Source organism: Rhincodon typus, chromosome 15, assembly GCF_021869965.1.
Source record: "Rhincodon typus isolate 14 chromosome 15, sRhiTyp1.1, whole genome shotgun sequence".
Lineage (NCBI taxonomy): Eukaryota > Metazoa > Chordata > Chondrichthyes > Orectolobiformes > Rhincodontidae > Rhincodon > Rhincodon typus.
The window spans coordinates 44,013,607-44,030,378 of NC_063346.1; the positions used below are offsets into that span (position 1 = coordinate 44,013,607).

At 38.5% G+C, this 16,772-nt stretch overlaps 1 protein-coding gene across 2 annotated transcripts in view; it reads left to right on the top strand.

The window, feature by feature from the left end:
• The window catches only part of nfatc3a (nuclear factor of activated T cells 3a), a 151,867-nt gene that overhangs the window by 92,074 nt on the left and 43,021 nt on the right, over nucleotides 1–16,772 (top strand). For both annotated transcript variants that reach the window (XM_048605614.1, XM_048605615.1), the window contains one exon: nucleotides 11,128–11,883. In XM_048605614.1, the coding sequence (XP_048461571.1) occupies nucleotides 11,128–11,883 (756 nt within the window). The remainder of the gene's footprint in view (nucleotides 1–11,127; nucleotides 11,884–16,772) is intronic.

The window sequence follows — 16,772 nt, forward strand, 5'->3', positions numbered from 1 at the left end:
ACAACAAGGTGCAGGGCTGGATGAACACAGCAGGCCAAGCAGCATCATAGGAGCAGAATGCTGCTTGGCCTGCTGTGTTCATCCAGCCCTGCACCTTATTGTCTACAAATTGATATAGACAGGTTAAGTGAGTGGCCAAAGATATGGCAAGTGGAGCATAATGTGGAAAAGTGTGAAATTGTCCGTTTTGGCAGAAAGAATAATAAAAGCATATTATCTAAATGATGAGAGGTTGCAGAGCTCTGAGATGCAGAGAAATCTGGGTGTCTTAGTGCATGAATCAAAGAAGTTTAGCATGCAGATGCAGCAAGTAATCAGGAAAGCTAATAGAATGTTGCAGTTTATTACAAGGGGAATTGAATGCAGGAGTAGAAAGATTATGCTTCAGTTAAACGGGCATTAGTAAGACCATATCTGGAGAACTCTGTACAGTATTGGTCACTCTATTTATTGCAGGATGTTAATGCGTTGGAAGCAGTTCAGAGAATGTTTATTAAACTAATACCTGGAATGAGCAGATTGCCTTATGAGGAAAGTCTGGGCAGGCTAGGCCTGTATCATCTGGTGTTTAGAAGAGTCAGACGTGACTTAATTGCAGCATAAGATTCTGAGGGGATTTCGCTGTTTGCATGTGGAAGGGATGTTTCCTGTGTGGGAGAATCCAGAATTAAGGGTCATCAGCTATAAATGGACGAAGTATAGAGTCATGCAGCATGGAAACAGATCCTTTGGTCCAACTAGTCTGCACTAACCATGTTCCCAAACCAATCAAGTCCCACATTCCTGTGTTTGGCCCGTATCCTTCTAAACATTTCCTATTCATGTACTTATCTAAATGTCTTTTAAACGTAACTGTACCTGCATCCACCACTTCCTCTGGCAGTTCATTCACATACAAACCATTCTCTATTTTAAAAAGTTGCCCCTATGTCCTTTTTAAATCTTTTTCCTCTCATCTTAAAAGTATGCCACCTAGATTTGAACACCCCACCCTAAAGACAAGACCCTTGTCACTCACCTTACCTTATCCATGATTTTGTAAACCTCTATAAGGTCACCCCTCAATCTCCTATGCTCCACTGAAAAAAAGTCCCAGCCTGTCTTTATAACTCAAACCTTACATTACTGACAGCATCCTAGTAAATCTTTTCTGAGCCCTCTCCAATTTAATAATATCCTTCCGACAGCAGGCGATCAGAACTGTACACAGTACTCCAGAAGAGGCCTTACCAATGTCTTGTACGACCACAACATAACATCCCAATTCCTGTACTCAAAAGTCTGTGCAAAGAGTTTGTGTGCAGCATGTTTTTTGTAGAGTGTGATACACCAGATGATTGTCATGATCTCCTTTATTGATTAGTCTAATTAAAATTCAGCTATGTAATGTTCTGAATAAAGAGGCAATAAAAAAAGACATTTTGGTACAGGAGCATAGGGCTTTACTAGAGTTTTCGGAAGGGGAGTGAGATACACCAAACTGATTGCTATGTGTTCCTACATTGATTAGATCAGTGAACATTTAACTACAATAATTAGCCCGATTTAAAAATAATTTTCTTTGCGTCAGTTTATTAGTAGTGCCTTAGCTATTACTGTACTGTGCTTGGAACAGTGCCAAGTGCAGGAATGGTTTAGGGGAGCAAAAATTGAAATATTTTGAAATTATTGAATGCAGAAAGTAGAACAATTAAGATGGTGGAGAAATATCTGTGATAACAACCTGGGACTATACAACGCTGCTGCTGCAACAACCTGATCTTCCTGACACCCATCTGATCAATGGTGCTGAGAGTGTTCATTCAATGTGAAAATCAGCACCACAACTTTCGTCCAATGGACCAGTTTCAGGCAGTTTGAAAGTCTTTGGAATTCCCTTCCTCAAAAGGAAGAATCTTTTAGATATTTTTAAGGCAGAGATAAATAGATACTTGATTATCAGAGGGATGAAAGATTGTCAGGGATATACAGGAATGTAAATTTGAGGTTAAAAACAGAACAGCCATGATCTTATTAAATGATGGAGCTGGCTTGAAGATCTCAATGGCATACACTTGTTTGTATGTTGTCAAGATAACTTTTTTTCTTTGTTGCAAAAGAAGCAGGATAGAATGCTGGGTTGTACCAAACATTGATCAATCCTCACAGCAGTTCATTGTTTGGGAATTGGAATAATTTGGGTGTCTTTGACAGTCACAGTTCTCTTAAGAAAAGTATATTCAATCTTGATTCATTGCAGCTGTTGGCAAAACTGCCTGCAGAATTTAATAAAAAAAAGAATGATAGAGCTGAGGGAAAAACTAATGGCATCATGACACACCCAAAAAAAGTGAAATATGAGGACAGAGTTCTGAAATTAGGGCTCCCAATGATTTCCAACATTTGCTATTTTTCTTTCTACTCCACGGTTCAGAATCTTAATTTTTTTGTGTGTGCTGGCAGCTGTGCTGTTTTGTTTGGCAGCAGTCCTTTGAGTTTTGACATTTGTAATGGTAATTGCTGCTACTTTCAAACAAAAAAAAAGAATCATAGGAGAGTATTTTAAAAATGATTGACTTATGATATTAAGGATTTTGCTTATTCTGGTAAATGTAGTTATAGTTTCGATTGGTTAGGCCGGAATTTACTATAAAAATAACATACTAATGGCATTAACTGTGGATTTGTGTGTAAAACAGACAGTTTGAGGAAGGCGCAGATATTTTTTCTATCATTGGATGTGGGCACCCATTCCAGTTTGCCCTGGAGAAGCTGAATGATGATTTATTGTCACTTGTTCTCTGCAGTGTACAACACAGTAAAATACAGTGAAAAGCTTCAACAATCCATTGCCATTTTGAATAGTTCAATAATAAAAAGATATAGCTGAAAGAGAGTCCATCTTCATTTTGCCGCCTCTGTCATGAGTCCTGAGCTGGCTGACCAATGACACCTACACTGCCACCCCCTCTGCCACCTACACCAGACCCAACCGTGTCAGAGTCCCAACTCTTCAGGTGCCATCTCTTAGCAGCTGGGCTCACCTCACCAGTAGGCTGCTTATGCCAGATCCTATGCTGGATCCATACTCGCCCCACAACCAGGAGCTCCCGGCTCCGCTGCCTTTGCCACTTCACCAATAAACAGGAGTCCCTGGCTCTAGGACTACCACAACCAGGAGCTCCCATTGCCCCCTTGCCATGGTGAACAGCTTCACTGAACTGCAGTTGGTATATGGCTAATAGGGAACTTTTAGGTGATGGTGCTCCTTGTTCTTCTGAGTGGTAGAGATCGTAGGTTTAGAAGGGGTGCTGTTGAAGGTGTCATGTTAATTTGTTGCACACTGCATCATGCAGATGGTACACAATGCTACCACTGTACATTGACTGTGAATGTTTAGTGTGGTGAATGGGGTGTCAGTCAAGTAGGTTGCTTTGCCCAAGATGTTAAGCTGCTCAAGCATTGGACCCCATTCATCCAGGCAAGTGGAGAATATTCCATTAATCTCTTGACTTGTGCTTTGTAATGAATAGTTAAACTTAAGTCTAGAACGTTGATGCCTTGTTCTGACGTAGGCTTCATGAACACAGCGTCACCATCTGACTTCTTATTGAATTGCATCGAACAGTGTGTAATTCCTGTATTGACGTCACAGATGTAAGTTAAACTAATGAGGTTGGGGTTTGTCTATTTCAGTCTTAAATAGCCCTTTGACTAATTGCTTTGAAAGTTTACTTTTAAAAGCATTAAGATTTTATTTAGTTTTGGAAATTATTTTTCATTAAACATCGCATGATCTTTACCATTTTCCCTTTCTAATCTTCCTTCATCCAGTCTTTACATTCTCTTTTTATTTTGCTTTGACATTGATGTGACATTGAATTTTCTTTTGTAACTTGCATTTGTAAATAATAGACATAGTTAAACTTAAATCTACAAGATTGATACCTTGTTCTGACATAGGCTTCATGAACACAGCAAGTGACATTCTCACCACACAAATACCAGGCTATGGCCATCACCAGCTGCCCCCCCTTGACATTCAATAGTGTTACCATCACTGAATCCTCCACTATTAACAAGCCGGGGGTTATCATTGACCAGAAACTCAACTCGACTCACCACATAAACACAGTGGCTACAAAAACAGGTCAGAAGCTAGGAATACTGCGGCGACTAAGTCACCTGACTCCTCAAAGCCTGTCCACCATCTACAAGGCACAAGTCAGGAGTGTGATGGAATACTCTCCGCTTGCCTGGATGAGTGCAGCCCTAACAACACTCAAGAAGCTTGACACCATCCAGGACAAAGCAGCCCGCTTGATTGGCACTACATTCCCAAATATCCACTCCCTCCACCACCGATGCTCAGTAGCAGCAATGCACAAATTCACCGAAGATCCTCAGACAGCAAATTCCAAACCCACAACCACTTCCATCTAGAAGGATAAGAGCAGCAGACATATAGGAACAGCACCACCTTCGAGTTCCCCTCCAAGTCACTCACCATCCTGACTTGGAAATGTATCACCGTTCCTTCACTGTCGCTGGGTCAAAATCCTGGAATTCCCTTCCTAACTGTATTGTGGATCACCCCACAGCAGGTGGTTTGCAGCGGTTCAAAAAGGCAGCTCACCACCACCTTCTCGAGGGCAACTAGGGATGGGCAAGAAATGCTGACCAGCCAGTGACGCCCACATCCCACAAATGAATAGGGAGGAGAAAAAAGTTTCCTGATACAAGCTCCATACTTCTCATGAACAAATTTTCAAACTCATTGATTTAAGGAGTTATTTTGCATGCTGTGTTTCAACAGATCCTGAGTGCTCTGTGGTGGATGCCATGCTATTTCATTGTACCAGTTACAGCAAAAAGCTTGCACAATCTTTCATAAACTCCGACCATTACAGCACAGAAGGAAACCATTCTGCCCATTATCTTCACACTCATCGACAAAACTACATTCACTGCGTTTTCCAATTTATGGCATATAGTCCTGGAAGCTATGGCAACGCAAGTGGGCATTTACATACTGCTTTAAGTGTTACGAGAGTTTCTGACTTAACCACTGAGAAAATTTCTCCTCGATTCTTCTCTTAGCCTTCTATCTTTTTACTTTCATTCACCACTAACATAAAGGGGCCCAACACCAGTCTCTGTGAAACCCTCCTGGAGACAGACTTACAGAAGCATCCTTCTACCACGATCCTCTGTTCTTGTATGTTAGCCAATTTTGGATCCAACATGCCACTTTGCCTTGGATACCATGGGTTCTTACTTTCTTAATCAGTCTGCCATGAGAGACCTGATTATAGGCTTTGTTAAGGTCCATGTGGACCACATCAAATGCATTATCCTCATCAACATTACTGGGGTTACCATCTCAAAAAATGTGACCCTGTTCGTCAAACATGACAATCCTGTAACAAATCAATGTTGGGACTACCCCTGATTAATCTCTGTGTCTCCAGATGCTGATATACTCTCTCCCTCAGAATTTTTTCTAATACCTTGCCCACCATCCAGGTTAGACTGACTGGCCTGTAATTTCCTGATCTATTCCATCCTTCCTTTTCTAATAATGGGACAACCTTAGCAGTTCTCCACCTTTTGGCACCTCATCTGTGGACAGAGTTGACAATTACATCCACGACCCCTGATATCTCCTTCCTTTCCTCCCTCAGCAGCCTGGTATTCGGTTAACCCAAAACTGCAGATTTTTCCACTTATAAAATACTAAAACCTTTACTACCTCCCTTCTCTCTCTCTGTTAATTTTTCCTGATATTTCAATGTCCTCTATCTCTTACTACCTGTACCTGTGTCTTCTATTTCCGACACACAGTATTCATTGAGGATTATGCCCACCTCTACTGTGTCCACTCAGATGGTCTTTCTGGTCCATAATGGGCCCTATTCTTCCACTAATTATTTTCTTATTCATTTTATATCTTTAAAAAATCCCTTTATGTTATTCTTTATTTCCGTTATCCTCAAATGCTTTTTCATGCCCTTTCTTTGCTTTCTTAATTTCATTTTTAAGTTCTCCTGTTTCAACCCCTCCCCCCCCCGCCGTGCGCGCACGCACACACTTTTTATACCTGTCTAGGGGCTCTGCTGTATTGAGTCCTCAGCATCTGCTATTAGTTACTGTTTTTTTCTGAAAACTAATCCTTATGTTCCTTCATGCCCAGGGTTCTCCAGTTTAGTCCCATCTTTTGTCTTTAGGGGAACATGAATGCCCTGTACTCTTGCTGTTTCCTCCTTGAATGCCTTTCACTGCTGTAACACAGTTGCATCGACAAGTAGCTGCTCCTGGTCTACTTGCCCAAGTTATATCTTCGTAAAATTAGGCTTTTCCCAGTTCAGAAACTGTTATTCCTAGCGCATCCTTATCCTTTTCCATAACTATCTTAAATGTAATTGAGTTATGGTCACTATTTCCAGAATGCTCACCTGCTGATATGCCTTCCATCCGCCCAGATGCATTTCTGAATATTAGCTTGTTGAAATAGTGAACCTTGATGATGTGCATTCATCTTTTAAAATAAGCTCCAATCCAATATACATGTCCAAGTCAGATAACCAACACTATAGCAGGTTTTTGTTCATATTTTTAAAAGTGCAGATGACTACGTTGTATTTTTAAGCATTGACAATTTAACAGTGTGAAAAAACATAGATGGTTATTGGATTTTACATTTGATGGTGTGATTTGGTTTCCCACCCCCTCAATTTTGTCCAAGCCAAGTCATATGAAAGTAGTCTTCATGAAGTTATTCAGCTGTATTTCAAGTGAGTAGCTGGGACCTTCTTTTAAAACATTGTCTTATTCTTACCCTTTTACTGACAATGCATTTGGAAGGTGAAGCCATACTTTTGGACTGTAGAAGACAGATGGAAGTATGGGATGAACAGTGGGGGCAAGATCACAGATGAGAGAAGCTGTTAGACTCACCGTTTATCATTTGAGAAAGATACTATATGTTTTCTGTCAAATCTCTCCCTTGCTCTGGTGAAGGTATTCATTATTCACTTGACATGATATTGTTGTTATTATTATTATTATTATTATTATTATTATTATTATTATTATTATTGTTCATAAAGTACAGTGACGATTGTCAGCATGTTATTTGACCACTGAGTATGACAGGTGAATTCAATGCCAAGCAAGATTCTTGGTTGGCCAATTTGTATTTCTTATGAGATACGGTGGAAAACAATCAGGAGCAAGGATTCTGATCAGTTGTCAGTTTTTCTCCTACTCGCATGCAAAGATGTTGAATCCGTTTATCGCACTCCCACCATTGCATTAGCTGCAATTAGCTAAATTGGGACACAGTGAGATTCAAAGAGATGCTTTCCAGATTAATCTTGCTTAATGGATATATTCAAGAGATTATTCATAGCTGTTTTCAATTTTATGTCAAAAACTATATGCCACAATCGATATCCTCAAGTTTATTTAGAGTAGTTTCGCCAAAACTTTTGCCATGTGAAATTTCTTGTATAAAAAGCACAGCAAAACTTATCCAGAATATGAGTAAAAGAGGATATACGTTTAAGTAGGAAAGCTCCTCTGTGGGGAAAGAAATCAAAATTTGTAGAGTAAAAAAAATTTGATTTTGTGATGCAGTTTGGGCTTAGTTGTTTTGGAATGAATTATAGCAACTCGTCGATTGTTTTGCAGCCTTGTTGTTCCTTTTCAATATTTTGCTATTCTCTCTGGACAATGGTGGTAATTCTGAAGAGTAAGATAACTAGTACTAATCTTAATGTAGTTAATCAAATTGAGCAATGTTAGAATATTCAAAAATGCAAGGAGTAGGCGATTGAGCAGTAGTGAGCAATGATAAGCCTGCGAATGCAAAGAGCAACGGCACATGTTAAGGTATGTTAGGACGGGAGGGGTGTTGCAAGGGTGTTGCAACTGGGACATGAGCATAATTCCACAGGAGTAAATAAAAATGCCACTGGGTCTCATGTAAGTTATGGAATCATGACTTATATCTATAGTTAGGTTCGTGAAGAAATCTGGCAAAAGCCTCATTCACCCTTACACCAGCAGGAAATCAGCAGTAAATGGAGTTGCTTAATTTTAACTGTACTCTTTCTTTCCAACTAACAGGAGAGAATTAACTTTTCTTATTATGTCTGTTACTTTGCTCTTGCATTACCATAGAGCTGTAGAATAATAATACTTCACTAAATCTGAGCGCACGTAACACAGCCCACTTGATATATTTCCTGTTTTCATCGTGAGAAACATTTAGTGGACCAATACTGGATCAGGACAGGTGTTGGCAGGAAGTGGCTTGTTGTATTGCTAAGCAGTAACCAGTTATTATCTGTAAACCACGGTCTTCTGCTAAACTGGCAGAGGCTGAGGCTTGAACATGTCGCAAACTGTTTGTCACTAACAGCAGTGTCTGTGTGGGCGTATGGCACCCAAAGCAATGGGAAAGCAGTGTGAAATGTGTAGGCTTGTGTTGTCATCTGAACACTTGAAGTAAAGCGGCCAAGTCTTTTTGGTTACTTGTCTCAAATCATCAGTTTTAAGAATAGGTTTATTTTAGAAACCGGTTAAGTGATGCCACAAAGTTGTTATTTTTTGTTAAAGCAAAACTATTTCTCATTGCATCTGAAAATATTATTTACTCTCCCTTGCTCCAATTTTCCTCCTCAACCCCGCCCACCTCCACCTCCAAAACACAGCCTCATTCCTCTTGGAATACATGCTTATTTAAAAACCAGTTTGCCACAGGAAACAAGAAGTCTGCAGGTCGGGAAAAACATGCTTTTCAATGTCTGTTAGAAAAATCCTGCATTAGCTTTGATCTCCTTGCCATTTGGGAAAGCCACATTTCTCTGTTTTGATGGCTTCACCAATTTCTTTTGAACATAAGAAACTACATGGAATTAGGTGAAAGGATGTAAAAGGCTTTGAACAGTTGCACAGTACATTTTATGATGAGTGTTTTAAGCTTATTTTAAATATCCTTTTTATGGTATCCTGTCAGCTTTTGAACATATGTTAGGTATTGCCTTTTTGAGTACTTGTCACATATGCAACTAAAGATTTGGAGTTGGTAGCCAGGAGATTAATTTGTATGCAATAGCTTTTTGACACAACTTAAATAAAAGATTTTTTTTTAATGAGGTTTGGAGTTTTAAGGGTTCAAAAGACAAATTTTACCAACTGCTGATTTTAAGTGAAGTACTGGATTAAGAATGGGCAATGTATTTAGTTTTTATTAAAATTATAGGAATAGAGAGGTCATATGCTGCTTTGTGAGCAACTATAAGTACTTTGCATAGTGTAACCGTGCTGACATTATAACAAAACATCCTCCAAGGGAGTAAGAAATGCCATGAAAAACCTGCTAGTGCCTTTTCAAATCTTTCCTAGAAACTGCAACTAGAAATTTTTATTTGTATTTCAATGAGGCAGCAAGGCATTTTTTAATCAAATACTTCAATTGTAAACTTAAATTCATAAACCTATACAAGAAAAGTATGTTAATTCTAAAATATCAAAATATTTAAACTGTTGAATGTGAAGCTGTTATATGGGGTAGGTAGAAATGCGTTCGAGTTAAGTAACACATTTAATGCAACTGCTACCATTTGTAACAAACTACTTGGTAACATTTAAATGGACCCACATTCTAAATTTTGAAGTGCCATCTTGCTGCAGTGCATATTGTGACTTGGCTAAGAAATTCTTTTGTTTCCTAACAGCAGCAACTGTTATTTTATCCCTTTACCAATTGGTAAATTTGACTGATAAACATTCGGATAAGTGGCATGATTATGAAATAATTTTAAAGTTACCCATTTAAAAGCTCACAAACTAACAGTTAGGTACTTTAAAGACAACCTTTCATCCCTTTTGATGCGAGTTATCCATCCATGCTCAACATTTTAGCAGTTCTGCCATACGGGGTTTGTGAACGGAACTCTTAAAGGAAAGTATCTTTTGACTTTTAAATTGCCTACACTGTTGATTTTTGCTTATTTATATTGATTTTTGCATTGTTAATATGTGTATGATGTAATTTATATTGGAATCTAGTGGACCCAATTTTAAGGTTTCATTTGTACGAAGTGGGACAGAGTTGGCATGAAAGGCAGGTGCTTTCTGTTGCAGTCCACCTGTATTAAGTAAATGTCTCATTGAGTGATTATTATACTCCTGAGTTTTGATGGGTTAGTTTGTTATAGTAGGAAAGAATGTAGGAGTTGAACAGTAATTGCAGTGAGTGTGATTTCAGGTTGTACTTAAGTAGTGCAGTTTATATTACTTTTGCTCTGAAGACTTGAGTTTAGACTCACTAAATGAAAGTACTATCTTGAATGAGATAGAGCCACAGAACACATGGATTTGATCCCTTGCTCAATTCACTGATCAGAGTTAGGAGTGTTTACTTGGGCTAAGAAAGGAAAGAAAAACGAGCTGGTTCCCAGCGCCCTGATCTCTGTCTAGTGGCCTGTCATGTAACATTCTCAAAAAATTGTATAACGTTCAGTGTGAGATCTTCTGTTTACATAACTAGTTAACATTCATTGCCTGTGATCACTGCTACCAAGTGGTCAACTGGATATGGCTTTGGGAATTGGCAGTGATCAGAAAAGCTATAACTTTTGTTCCATCTTTCTTATCCCATTACACTTCAAATCGAAGAATTCACTTTTTGAAGTAATATTGCCTTGGCCTATGTGGAAGCCATACTGTAAGCGGTTATAGCCTCGAAATTGCAGTAAAATGAATTGTCTATTTTTATTTGTTGTTTCGGTGGAGAAATGTTTGCACCTCATTGAGTAGTTTCATTGGATCTTTGTCCTTGCAAACTATGCAGTAGTCAGGTATGGCCTTAGTTTAATATTTCAATTGCATAATTGAAAATGTAATACTCATTCAGTACTGTACTGGTGTCAGTTTGCTTACTTCAGTCATAGAATGCTGTTTGAGCCCACAGTTTTCTGCATTATTTGGTTAAAAATTCAGACGAGCTAATACGTAAAATACCAACACCACACTGGACGTGCTGTCAGCAAAAATGGTGAGAAACTGGGATGCGTTGATGCATTTATGGCATGTATTAATCTCTATACCACTTAATTTATCTTTTCTATTTCTTTGCAGTTTTAATCAAACGGGAGCATACAGATGAGAGAGAATTGCCTACTATTCCTACCCTTCCAATGTCTGTTGCACACACTACTAGTCTACATCAAGTTGCATCTCAGCTGCCTTCCTCAGATACTGGTCACCTTCATGAAAATTTGACACCTACTTCACAGAGGAACCTCGGTCCTCCAATGCAACAGAGTTACCCACCTATGATTTCTCCATCGGCAACGTGTATGCCACATCTTTTGGGAAGAAGCATTAGTCCGGGTTCGGAATGTTCTATTCTGCCTCCCTTGAGTCACCAGTCCTTCCCGACACCAGCTCCACCTATCAGGCCTTCTTATCAGCCTATGCAATCTAACATGATGTATAATGGACAGCCAGGTCTTCCCATGAACTCTGTTTCTAGCCAGAGATATGAAAAATTATCTTATCAGCCTGATGTAGCTGGTCCACTTCAAATCAACCTTGGATGTCAACAGATGCAACAAATGTACTGTTCTCCGAATCCAGGTACAGCTTCATCACCATCTCCGACAACAGCACACTCTTTGGGACATTCTCCACGCTCTGGACAAACCTCATCACCACTACAGAGTTCAAGTTTAGGGAGCCTGCCTGCACCACCTCCGTTGACACATCATAGTGTGTGTGACCCATCATCATTTTCAGCACCAGAGAGAGCATCCCTGAACATTAAACAAGAACCAGAGGATAGTGAGTTACCTTTTCAAGCCATAGGCCTACAGGATATCACACTTGATGATGGTAAGTAATTGAATTTATTTTAAACTTACAATTCTATTGTTAAAAGGGTATCACCAAAGAATTAGTGCACAGATTTAGAAAACATGTGCCTGAATACATAAGTAAATTGGATTATCTTTGGAAATTGTGCTTTACGTGCAATTCTGTAAATGTTAACCGATGAGAAACGGTTGTCTTATCTTTTATCATATTTTTCATAGTACTGCCTACGCAAACCAAACACATCCTTTTAATCAGCAACTAAATACAAAATATTTAAACCAATTATTTCTATTTGTTGGACTGACCAGGAAAGTGGAAAATTCTTATTAAGCGTCGCATCAGAGTCATATGTTACAACAAAGTTATGGTCAGAAAAACATTAATAATAAAAACACAACAAAAAAGTTACTAGAAATATTCAGCAGCTCAGGTAGCATCTCTGACGAGAGGAAGTGTTTTTCTTTTACTGATGCTGGAAAATGTAAGAGATATAACAGTTATACGTAAGGCCATTGACTGGAAAAAATGGGGAAGGAAGGAAAGAACAAGGAAGAAGAGGGAACAGAGGGAAAGATGGTTAATAAATTAAAATGTTTTCCCTTCTTTCTATAAACTAGTAACAAAAGTCTGACCCATCAATACCTAAATATTAACTTGGGACAAACTGGACTCATACCACAGACTTAATTTGGTTTCTGCATTGTTTCATGCCAGTATATATTAGTCTTATCTTGATGAGCTGAGCAAAAACTCCAACTATTCCACAACTTCTGGCATTCTTGAGTCCGAAATTAAGCCAGTGAGAAGTAAATTCATAAATTTCCAAAGTTGTTACACCTTGTATGCAAAATGTTGCATTTTTGCATAAAATGTTCAGGAGTGATTTCCTCTTCTATAAATAGCCACCTGTGTAATGAAAATTCATAAGTTATGAGGTATCTCTCATATAAGTTGGAAGAAAATTTCAAAAAAAGATTCCAGCATATTAAAAGACTTGGCATGGGATTTTTTTTTTTAAGAGCAGTGGATATTTTAACGCACGCTTTTTTGTCCTGTAAAAATGAAGAATCATGCATCATCATTAGAGTATTGTTGTTATTTATAAATATATACAATGTATTTCACCATTTAGTTGTAATACAGACTCTTAAAAGTTAAGATAATCTGTGCAAGGCACTGAAGTCCTTACATTTTGTTGCCACTTCTGGAGACCTCTGCAGTGCCAGCCAAATTAATGACAAAATATTCTTGCAAGCAGTAAACTTGCAGTCAAATTAAACTTGGTCATTTTCAGATGTCGGGATTGTTCTTGATACTTTAAAGACGTTACTTACATTTCTATACCGAAATCATAAATTAAAAATCAATTTATTCCAGAAATTCAAAGAATTCAGCAATATTCATCATTTAATTTAATTTTGGTTTGTAATACTTAACGATACAATTGGTTTGATTGCAAACTTCGCATGAAGTGGAAATATTTCTATTTTGAAAGCTTGTTTTTTTGCGTTGCAAAGCTGCGTTAATGTCTATCCCTAGTTTCTCTTAGAAGGTGCTGGTTGATCTCCTTGAGCTGCTGCAGTCCTTGTGTTGGCGCTGCTCCCATAATGGTGAGAGCTAGGGTTTTAATAACCAGTGATAATAGAAGAAAAGTGAAACCTATTCAAATCAGGATCATGTTTAATTTTGAAGAGCACTTGGAGATGCGATGGTATTCCGACAACATTTCTATTCATGCTCATCTTGGCTGTACGGGAAGGGGGTGCTGTCACAGCAACCTTGGTGAATTGTTTGTAGTATGTCCTACTCATCATGCTTACTGGAACCACGATATCTTGGTTGGTGATTAGTATTGAATCCATATCACAAGTGCCAGTGAAATAAACAGCCATGTCCTGAATGATGTTGAATTTCTTGTTGTGAAAGTTTTAGATTTTTCAATATTCCTGACATGAGCCTTATAGATCGTAGAAAGCTTATGAAGGGCAATTGCAGGATAGTCACCTGCCAATAATGAAGGAAAAAAATTAAATAGCTTCATCTCCATTGTGAGACGTGTTGGAGGTGATGGTGTGCTCACAAGTTTCTGTTCTTTTCCTTCTTGACAGTAGAAATTACAAGAGAGGAAAAGTCAGTAATCTTGGTGAGTTGGTGCAGTGTATCCTGTAGTTCATCTATACTGTTGCCACAGTACCTCAGGGACCAGGTGATCCAACAAACTGCAATGCCCAGTTCTGATGAAGAGTGAACGTTTTCTTTGCAAATTCTGTTTGACATTTTCTTTTTCATCTTTGTCCTAATTAATGTTGAATAATTTAAAATTTAAAGGTAGATAGTAAATGTTTGATCACACTTGACCTAAACCTTCACAAAGAGGTGAAATTCTGAGGAAACTGGAGGTGAGTCATTCTTCAAAGTCTATAGTCTGTGCCCTACTTGGTTATGATCCCCAAGATATTGGTCGTTGAGGATTCAGTAATTGAAGGTCAAAGGAAATAGCAAGGACTTCCATTGTCTGAGATAGTCATGTCCTGAGACTTACGATGGCATAATATTACCTGCCACGTTGCAGCCTGTGGGTGGATGTTATCCAAGTTCTGTTGCAGGCCACCATGGAGCTAACAGTGTGAAATCCTTACTGAATTGCACCACTCCTGATATTACAGTAAGGTAATTGAGGAAACAGTTAAAAATAAGGCTGAGGATGTTCCCTTGAGGAATCCTTACAGTGCTATCTGGACACTTATTGATTTCTGCCACCTCATCTGTTTTCATTTTGAATCACATTATTATAGCTACTAGATGCTTATCATCCTCTGTGACTCCTGTTTTGTGTGACCTCCTTGTTGCCATATTCTCTGAAACGCTGCCTTGAACTTCTGAATCAAAAACATTGCAATGTAAATTGAAGCGGCATGTAACAGTTGGAAGGGAAATAGATCTTGGGTACTTCCACGATATCCCCAATGCTTCCAGATGTTGCCAGTCATGGGTACACAGCATTTCGTCTACCAACAGACCTCGAGAATAAACTCAAACATAATCCAACCATCCAGAGCTACGAATCTCGACAGTCTTTCTCCATTGTAACTAAACTCTCAACTCCCCAGTTCAATCATTCCCCAGAACCATTTCCAAAATGTTACAAAACGCCACAAACACTTTTTATCAGGGCTGCAAAATTAATGCATGACCTAGTTAGCTGTTTGCTGCCTGCAACATTTTCTGTCATCTAGACTTTAGATCTGGCCTTTCTTTTAATGAAGGTAAAGGAATGTAATGTCAAGAGTGAGTTGGAGTTTTCACGAAAATCTAAATCATTGATGTAATAATTATGTATTATTATAAAAGTTAAGTTTGATTCATCACTTTTGATAGGCTCTGATAATACTGTACTATTTAACAGGCAGTGTAACTTACTTTTGATAGCTTGGGATGACTATCATCATGTAGATATGCATGAAAACAATCTAAAATTTTAGTGGCCTAAAGTTCCCCATTTTGTTACATTGCTCTTCCTTCTGCTTTTTTCTTCCAACCGAGAAATAGAAATTCATGTTAATTCTTGAATTGGCCCCAAGTTTACATGTAGCGAATTACCTGAATTCATTGATTTAGCAAGACCTTAAAAACTATACATGTAAGCCTTAAAGGAGATCAATAACAACATTTTGTTCATAAAACCACTTAAGGACTTTAAAATATCCCGAGGTGTTTCATATTACTTCAGATGACCAAATACTTGATCAAAGAGAGAGATTTTAAGGCTGTGTTTTAAAACAGGAAAGAGAGGTCTAGGAAGTGACCTGCAGAACTTGGAGGTTTGTCAGCTGAAGCCATGGCGCTGCTGGTGGTAAGATTAAATTTAACGAAGCTCAAGAGGCCAGTGATGGAAGCACAGATAGTTTGGCAAATTGTGGTATTTGAGATTACAGAGAAAGGGAGAGGCAATACCTTGGTGGAATTTGAACTCAAGAATGAAAGTCTTACATTTTCAAGGTGTTGCCTAACTGGAAGCAATTTAGATCAGTAAAAATGATTAATAGATGAATGGGACTTGGATAAGTACAGAACATAGGCATCAGAATTTTGGATGACCTCAGGTTTATGGAGAGTAGAACCAAGAAATAGATGAGGGTTTCAGCAAAAGCTGAGCCAAAGAAGGGACTGAGTTGAGCAATATGACTCGTGCAGAAATAGGCAGTCTTAGTAATGACATGAATGTGTGGTTGGAATCCACCTGCAGCTGAAGGAAGTTTTTGCTTCATGTAGAGGATTAAGTTTAAAAAAAAATGCTCCACAAATATAACCAGCTTTTGAAGTCTTATCTTTAAGATTTCAGCGTTCTAAATAACTCATTACCAGTTTTGGTGACTAACAGTTAAGTGCATTTTTATGCAAACGTTAACTACTTTTGAAGTACTTCAGTGTTAAAAAGCACCAGCTTCCCACAGATGTCTGATTTGCACAACCGTATGTAATTTTGATTAGCTTCTCATTGAATCACACTTTGACTAATCTATTTGTCATATAAACAATGAAAATGTATAACTACAATACGTTCAAATATAAAAATTCAGCTTTTAAGATTTATCATATTACTATCACCACTTTGGTGAGCTCAGAAGACATCTGCTTTGACATGGAAGTCTTTACCACATTTACTGCAAAGGAAGATATTGGCTGAGAAGGCACCCAATTCAATGGCCCCTGTTTTCTCTGGGTTGTCCTCTTAGCCAGCTGAGCTTTTTGTTTCTGCTGACTTATTCCGATTCTCTTCCGAATGGTCAGTCAGCGCAACCACAGACTATGTCCCCCAGCAATCAGTCAGTATCCACCATCTTCTTAAGTCCAACACAGGTATCCTTTTAGAGAGGTGTCAACAGCAAGTGATGATGACCCACTGG